Source organism: Pteropus vampyrus, unplaced genomic scaffold (assembly GCF_000151845.1).
Source record: "Pteropus vampyrus isolate Shadow unplaced genomic scaffold, Pvam_2.0 Scaffold148, whole genome shotgun sequence".
Lineage (NCBI taxonomy): Eukaryota > Metazoa > Chordata > Mammalia > Chiroptera > Pteropodidae > Pteropus > Pteropus vampyrus.
The window spans coordinates 2,633,567-2,642,404 of NW_011888929.1; the positions used below are offsets into that span (position 1 = coordinate 2,633,567).

Consider the following 8,838-nt stretch of genomic DNA (forward strand, 5'->3'; position numbering starts at 1 on the left):
GTATTTTCCTTTTTTCCTTTGTCTCTCTTGCTGTTTTCCTTCACTCTTGCTCCCTGAGAATTGTATATAAACTTGAGCAGGCAAGCCTTGCCTCAGGCTCTTTTTTCAGGAGTTTTGGACTAAAGTATTATATTTAATATATAAAAATAATTTTCACTTGCTATTGCTTTCACCCTAGGAGTTAAGGAAAAAAATCTCTCCCCTATTTCAATGAGATACAGTAGTTGTCATAAGCAGCCTTTGTCATATGTAGTCTTTTGTATCTCCATGTTTGTTCTGAGGACAGAACAAAATGCTCTGGCATATGTCAGACTGTTACTTTTCCTTCTACACCTGCAGGAAACAGGAGGGGTGCTTTCTTTAATCTTCACTGTGAGAATCTTGTAGAGCTCCTGGAGGGAAAACTAACAGTTTTTAGGGGGCTATGTGTGTGAGTGGGCCCCCCAGAGTTTTTATCACACAGACTTATCCATACTCAGCCTCCAGCAGTTCTCCAGTTACAGTTAAGGTTTTCCTACCCCAGTACAGATTCCCAAGGAGATTTCTACTCCAGTAAATTGTGATTCTCTGCATCTGTCTGGCTGGCTCACTAAATTTAAGGGACAGTGGTTTGCCCTATGATCTCACTACTCTGATGGATCTAAGAAGAGTTAATTTTTCAGTTTGTTCAGCTTTTTACTTCTTATTGGGACAGGGCAACAACTAAGCTCCTACATGCTTGACCAGGAACTAAAAGTCCCTTCTGTTCTCTCTTTTCCTCTGTACCCCTCATTCTCAGCCATTTTTTTTTTTAAGGGGAGGGGAATTAAAATGAAGTGCTGTAGTTTTACTTTTCAAGCTTTTTTCAGGCTGTATTTTACTATCCAAATAGCATGAGCATTAAAACTAGGCCATTGATTCTGGTTATCCACTTTGTCCATGATAAGTTCTGTGATCTTATTCAGATTACTTTTCTTCTTTGATAATTTTTTTATGTTTATAAAATGAAAATAGCGATTCTTACCTTGTTGGGTTTGTGCGTAGATATCTGGTATGGAAAATACTTTATAGCCACATAAGAAGGTTTGGTTCCTTCTTCCAGTTTTACTTTCGGTCTTGGTCAGCTGGAACAGCAGTACTAGCCACAAAATAGACATTTAATAAAGGCTGAAATTAATGAAAGAACTCATAAAAAACTAATTTGTGGGTAAGCTGTCAATGTACCCTTAGACAACTTTCCCTTTCCTGCAATCTAATTTTTGTCTGCTTGGTATCCTTCTAACTTTTGTATCTCTCTCTCCCTCTCTCTCTCTCTCCCTCCCCCTCCCCACTCCTTTCCATCCTTTCCTTCCCTCTTCCTCTCCCTGCTCCCTCTCTCCCTATTTTTCCTCCATATATGTTTATGTATATATATGTGTACATATGTGTGTATATATATGTGTGTGTATATATATATCTATCATCTCTCCAAGTAATTTCTTTTTCTTCTTCCATTGTTAGACAGAATTTAATTTTTATTGAAAACATACTAATTTTTAAAAATGTAATAATGTGCAGAAGTTTATCAACAGTAAATAAATCAGCTCCTCACTCCACTCCTCTGTTCCAAAGTTCTGCTTCCCAAAGGCAATCGCTTGTTCTTTAAGCTGTTTTATATTTTCCTCCATTTTGCTAAATAATATACTCACTCTAGTTTTTCTTTAATTTTAGGCATTATTGTTACCTGCTGTAGAACATAAATATTTGGCACCCTTACACCACAACCACCATATGTATAGTTGTCACGTTTTCTTAAAAATCAGTGGTCAGTGTTTATATTATGTAATTATTGTTCATAGGTAAGCTACGCTATGCTCTGTGATTACATTTTCTTTCTTGCATGTTTGTGTTTCCTAAAGTAAATAATTGCCTTACTTTAAAAATTTGCATAAAATTCTCTGTTCTCCAATGCACAGATGCAATTACAAACGCATCTTAATATGTTCAAACACATTAGATACCTTCTCCATTAAATTTTTTTTTTAGAGACATTCCTCCTGAGTCCCTCATCTTAATTGGTTGCTTTACAGTTCATAGGCTTACGAGTTCATCTGTTTTCATAGAAGTATATATTACCGTTATCCTGGGAATTCCCTTTGCCTCTTTGAACTGCTGTTTTTGTAGACCTCATGTCTCATTTGTTTTGTTTTTTCCTTTATTTTAGTGGAACACATCCCTCAGTATCTTCCTGAGAAATGCCATGTAGCTGGCAAAACTTTTGATACTCTGTATGATTATGAATCTTTTTATTTTACTCATTTGAAATTAAGTTTGGATGTAGAAATCTAGGTCGAAATTAGTTATTCCTCAGAATATTGAAGGCACGGCACCTTTGTTTTATAACTTCCTGTGCTGTTGTCAATTCATTATTCTGATTTCCGATGATTTTTATTTGACCTCTGTTTTTAGGTTTTCATTTTTATCTGTGGTTTTGCAATATTTTTTTGATGATTTATCTCGGGGTTATTTTCTTGTTTATTGTGCTTTGTACATATTTTGTCACTCTAATCTGAAAACATTTTTTTAATCAGTTCTGGAAATTCTCATGTATTTTTTAGGTAATTTCCTTTCTACATTCTCTCTTTCAGTAGTTCTGTTAGTCAGACGTTGGGCTTCCTGATTAGTCTCCTAATTATCTTTTTAAATCTATTTCTTTTTATTTCATAGTGCTCTCATGCTTTATTCATCTACTCATACCTCATTCACATTTTTCTCTTCACATAGCAACCATTCTTATGAGTTTAATGTGTATATTTTTGTTTTATGTTTTTGTAAAATTGGTATCATTTTGTGTGCATGGCTTTTTAATTTACGTGAATGGTTTTGTGTTTTTTCTTCACTCAGAATCATGCTTTAAGATCCCTCCACTTGTAATATTTCCTTCTAACTCCTGTATAGTACTCCATAGTATACATCTAATTCATTTTATGTCCACTAATGAATACCTGGCTATCTTCCTGTTCCCACAGATGCATATCTTCATTCTTGTTTCCTCATGGACTTTTCTGTAAGGATCTTTTTGGCATGTACACGCAGCAGTTTCTTAGGGCACACATATACGCTACTTAGTAGAGTAACATTTCTCTTTAGAAAGACTATAACAACCCTCTGCAGTCGCACCAGTAGTACATAAAGTTTCCTTTATCTTCACTTGCACTCAACGTATAGTGTTATTCAGCTTTAACTCTTGCCAATATCTGATGATATGATGTGATATCTTAATATTTTAATTTGCTTTTCTCTTATTACTTATAAGTTTGAAAAACTTTTCACATACTTGTTGGCTTTTCTCATCTGTGTATTATTCCTTCATACCCTTCACACATTGCTATTTCATTTTTTTCTGTCTGACCAGTTTAGGAGTTCTTTTTAAAGGCAAATATGAACCCTTTGGTTCTTAAGAGCCTGATTTCCTGGCGGTGGTGCTGGTGAGGTAATTGTGAATGGGGGAGATGTGAATGGTGCTGGTGCAAATAACCCCGGAAGAAACCCTTTTGGAATGTCTGTTTCAGCAGATTGAAGAGGAGGGACTTGGTGGGGAATGGGTTGTGGAAACTGTGAATGTTTGGGCGCAATCGCCCACAGGGGAGACATTGCTCTGTAAGCTATATTAAGATTCTCAGCAACTTGGGATTCTCTTGATACCAGGAATCTCTTGGGCTTCAGGAAACTCCTACTCAGCGTGTGGTTGGAATATCCCAGCATCTGGCCCTTCTGAGACTCAGATAGTGATGTAAGCCCGGCCGCCATTCTAGGCAGCTCGTAAATCCCACCATCAGAAGAGGAAGAAGTCTAGCCAGGACTGGTGTAGTCAGGGTTATAGCTTATCCTCTCAGTGCTAGCACAGTGCCAGTTTACAAGAATTCCAAACAGTTTTGAAATAGAAATTTAGCTATTGGTATTTGTTATTACTTCATATTACTTTTTCTACTATACATTCTCCTGAAGGATTTTTCAAAATATACTCATAGTGCTTATTTAACTAATGGTTACACTAACCTATAAATATTTGCATGGGAAATTTTGCAGTAAGTATCCTGTGTGGTAATTATAACATTGGGATTGTCTTAAAAATATGATGCAAAAATCCTAAAATATGTGCTTTATTTCTTTTAAAGAAATAGAAGAAATGTTCACTTTTTTATTTTAAATAATTTACATCATAGTAACATTGAAATAAAAGTTGCTGAGATAATTGTTTAAACAAAACTTGCAGTAGTCTTTTACAGAAAAAATGCAATTAGATAACACTTTAAGAATTTATATTTGTGATTTTCTAAATGTGGTTGAGTGTTTTCTTTATCTTTGGTACCCTCTTGTGGTCAGTGAAAGGCATTGTTTTGGCCTTATTTTTAATTGTGATTAATTTAATTTTTTTTATCTGCACAATATACCTATACTTATAATTATTTGACATAGTTTTGCTGTTATATACAATAACTTTAAGAGTAAAACTGACACTTGGAATTTATGCTCTAATGATTTCCTTTCATTTCTCATTTCAGTGTGTAAAGTGAAGGTATGATATGACCACACTTGCTAATCTTAGAAACTAAATGACAATATGATCACTGTGCTCGGAATAAATGCAGTGTAGTTTGGAAAACAAATTGATCGCAGACCCAGAACTTATACTGTTGCCACCTATAAATTAGTTTTGAAGACTAGTTTGCCATTTTTGATGATCTGTTTTAAAATATTTTATCACATACACACATGTCACACATACATATACATGGCTTCATTTTTAATAATTACCTAGTTCAAATGCATTCAGAGTAGATTTACAGAAAATGTCTTTTTTGAGCCATTCCATGACAATGAGAAGATGGCGATCATGCATAGCATTTCATTTAGTAAAGATTCATGGGTTAGTTTCCCCTCCGCTCTGCAGCAGTGGTTTCAGAGAAAATTCTTAGCTTGATATCCACAACAAGCAACACAGAGATAAGAGGTAGCTATATGGTGTTAAGTTACTAAGTCCATGTAGACTTGGCTTAAGTGAGCAGTAAATCATGACTTTTGGGGGGAGTCGTGAGTTGCAAAAAGTGCACTTTGTTTTTAAGAACGTGCGTCCCTAGATTATAGTTATCCTTCATTGGCCTATGCTTCAAACTCAGCTCTTTAATTTTATGCTAGAATTGAGTGTGTTTTTGTTGTCTACATTATTGGAACCTTTGAGTAGATCTTTTCTGCTGGCCTCATGGTGTGAGGAGCCTGGGTTTGAATGAATCCAGGAAGTGCTTCTGGGAATAATTTTTCTATTGCCAGGAATGCTGATGTGTTGGCCCTGAATTAGCATTTCCAAAAATGCCATCAAGCACTGACTGAAAACAAAGATGCAAGTATAGTCATCACAGCTGTGTTCTCTTCTCTTCTCTTTCAACCAGTTTCTTCTGTGCACAGTGAAAATTTTAAGCCCCCCTTGTAAAATGAAAGTGAATTTGTTTTATGTACTAAACTGTAATGCAGCTGCTTGCCCACAAATGTTCATGTACCATTGGATTTAGGTTAAAGCCAATTGTCCCTTGTAACATAGATATTGGTTTTTGTTGTTGTTGTTTGTTTGTCTGTTTTTGTTTCTTTTTAAACAAGCGGAATGTCAGTGAGGGACTGTGGTGCCCAGTGTTACAAGAGGAAGAATTCTATTTTTTCATTAGTTACTGAGCACTCTCTCAGATATTCAATTTTAAGAGGGATAAGGTATACATAAATTTTTCTGCTACAATGTAGAGCACGAACAACATAATAAACCCATATATTAAGCTATGTAAGCATTCAGAATGGAGAGAGTTGATGGAGGGGACTTATGAATGAGGTATATTTGAGGTGGATGCTAAAATAGATATAGCTCGAGTATGTGGAAATTGGAAGAAATAAGCACTTATGTCAGAGAGGCGATGGCCTGGAGAGAAAAAAGAGAAGAATAGGAGCTCCAAAGGGTCTAGTGAGAGCGACTTTTGGAAAGGTAGCTTGGGCAAGTGGGTTGTGAGCATGGAACGCCAGTTTTAAGAGGAACATCTACTGAGCAAAAGATGAAATGTCCACTCAGATATCTGCTCCATCAGTGGAGAGGACAAGCTCTTCCAATCCTGAACCTTGAGCTTCCTTGTTTCCTTTTCAGTCTGTGCGTTTTGTTGTGTGAGTTCCTCTACAGACTTTTTTTGGATTTATTTTCCAATTTTGTTTTTCCTAGTAGGGCCACATTTTCTCCTTAATCCTTTGAGGATTTTGACTTTTTCCCCTCATTTACAGGTATATACTGTGTAGTACAAACATATCAGTACTTGTAAAATGGTCTAAAAGTGATTTGGACTGTTACAGAGGCCTACTTGCTCTTCCCGTTCAACACAACTTTACCAATTAACTTTGTAAAGTTTCTGATATGGAACTAGATTGTGCTGGATTCCTGGAAATATAATTGAGGAGATTAAATGTTCAGAGTGTCATTGGATCAAAACAGAATTACCTGGATGTGTTGTTAACCTGGATCTGACAACTCAGAATAGTGAGAAATAAGGCCAGAGGCCTGGCTGTCTTTTCCTCACTTCTTTCCTTCCCTCCCTCCTTCCCCACTCCCATCCTCACCCATCTATTCATCTATCCATTATTTTTAATTAACCTCTTCCAAATACTTATGCAAATAGTGAAGTAAAACATGCATAATCATAGAGCTTCTTTTTTTATTTTTCAACAGAGTCGACATCCAATATTATGTTAATTTCAGGTATACAACAGGGCAAAACTTGTTAAAAATAACAATGCATGAATCTCTGGATGGGAGAAATAGGAATCTGCATTTTAATTAGGCTTAAAAATACTTGACTTTGATTAAAGCAGTCCAGAGATTGTACTTCTGGAAACACTGAAATAAAAGCAAGGAAAAAAAACTACTTTGGCCATTGAAATATGAGTGTGGTTACCTAGTGTTTATTGCATATGGATTCATAAATGGATAAAAGCATATATATTTATAGTTGGAGAAGATTACATGCCCAGGCATGTCCTGTTCCTTTTAGAGTTTTATTCTATTTGCATTTCTATAGAAGAATGCGATAGAATGGAAGATAAAGTTATATTCCTTCTCCACAAAAGGCCGGCCTGGTTACAGCTACCCCTACAAAACAAAACATTTTTTAGGGATAAGCGAAGGTCAAATATTAGTTATGTTGAGTGTATGATACAGATATTGCTGTTTTTTCTTTTTTTTTAATTTGACTTTGAAGTGCTTTATTTAATGATTTCACACTTTTAAAAGTCTGTTTTCTTTCCTGTCAGGAGCGAGTTGTTTGAAATATCTAGTGTCTTTTTGTGGCTGAGAAATAATATGATTCCTCGAGAAGACTCTGTGCAAGTGTTTCTCGAAACTGATTATATATTATCTCATATGAATCACCAGAAAGCTTAAAGGAATCATTTTCTCTTGAGCTGGATTTATTAGATCAGAATCTGTCACTGAGAATCAATTACAAAGTGCTCAGTGGGATTGTACTATAGCCAGTCTAGCTCCTCCATAAGATAGTTCCATGAGCTTCTGTGAGAGAATACACATTCAAATGACTTTTGTTTCAGGTCTTTCTTCTTACTCCATCAGGTTTTGCTGATAGTCGGAGCTCACTAAATCTTAAATGTATTGCACATCTGATGGAAATGGTGAAAATCAAAGTTTTCTCAAGGCTCTGATTTGGATGTTTTGTTGTTCTTCTTATCCTCTAGGATGGAAAGAAGAAGTTTGACAAGGAGAGTGAAAAATACTATTCTATTCTTGATAAGCATTTAAATTTGTCTGCAAAGAAAAAGGAGTCCCACTTGCAAGAGGTAAGCTATTCCAATTGAAGTGTGGAAAGGGCATTAACATTAAGTCATGTAAAGTCCAAATGGCCAAAGGTAGTCGTATCTCAGAATCTGCTACTCTTTAACAAAATAATGGTAATAATAGTTAAGTGAGCATTTACTATGGACAGGCACTGTGCTGAGTATGGTACATGCCTTATGACATTTAATATTAACAGTTGCAAATAAAAGATTAGTATTTCCTTCAACAATGAGAAAGAATGAAACAAGGCTTTCATTTTCTTGTTGGGGATATTTTAAATGGGAGGACCTACCAGAATTATAGCTTTTATATTAAGTTAAAAATATCTGTTTCTACGGCGTCGCCTCAGTATTAGGGGGGCGGGGAGAAGGTGTACAGGTGCACATTTTAAAATCTCAGTTGTGTTACATAAATTTTCTTAAAGAACAGTCAATAGAAATATTTTACTAACATGTTTGCATATCAACAGTCCAATTCTTCCCTTTTTTTGAAATATCTGTCCTTTTCATTGGTAGTATTTTCACTGTAATTAGTAAAATCTTGTCATCCTTTAAGGAATAATGCAATTCTAGTTCCAGTGATGGGATGTTTTTTTAAAAATCAGACTCTCTTGTCATTTCCACTTTAGCAGCAAAAAATTCTTGACACTCACACACCTTCCCCTGGCCCCACCAGCCTACAATGGGTATCTCAGAACTGCAAGTGGGAAGTTAAGGTAGCTGGGCTCACTGCTGCTCTCCAGACCCTCACAGGGAACCTTGTACCATGCTGAGTCTCCTTTAGTCTCTTTTCCCTCTTCTCTCCGTACTGCTAGGTTTCACAGTCCAGAACCTCTTTTAAATACCTCATCATGACCCTTCCAGCAAAGCCACCTTCCTTCCTGAGCTGCTTTTCAAATTCAGCCTGGTCCTCTGCTCTCCCTCTTCATTTTCTTATTTCTCTTACCTCCACATTCAGCCACAGGGATGCTCGATGAGTTAGCCTATGACCAGAGTTCCACTGCA

At 36.0% G+C, this 8,838-nt stretch overlaps 1 protein-coding gene across 3 annotated transcripts in view; it reads left to right on the forward strand.

The window, feature by feature from the left end:
- The window catches only part of ARHGAP42 (Rho GTPase activating protein 42), a 241,876-nt gene that overhangs the window by 165,382 nt on the left and 67,656 nt on the right, over nt 1-8,838 (forward strand). For all 3 annotated transcript variants that reach the window (XM_011369414.2, XM_023536120.1, XM_023536121.1), the window contains one exon: nt 7,735-7,836. In XM_011369414.2, the coding sequence (XP_011367716.1) occupies nt 7,735-7,836 (102 nt within the window). The remainder of the gene's footprint in view (nt 1-7,734; nt 7,837-8,838) is intronic.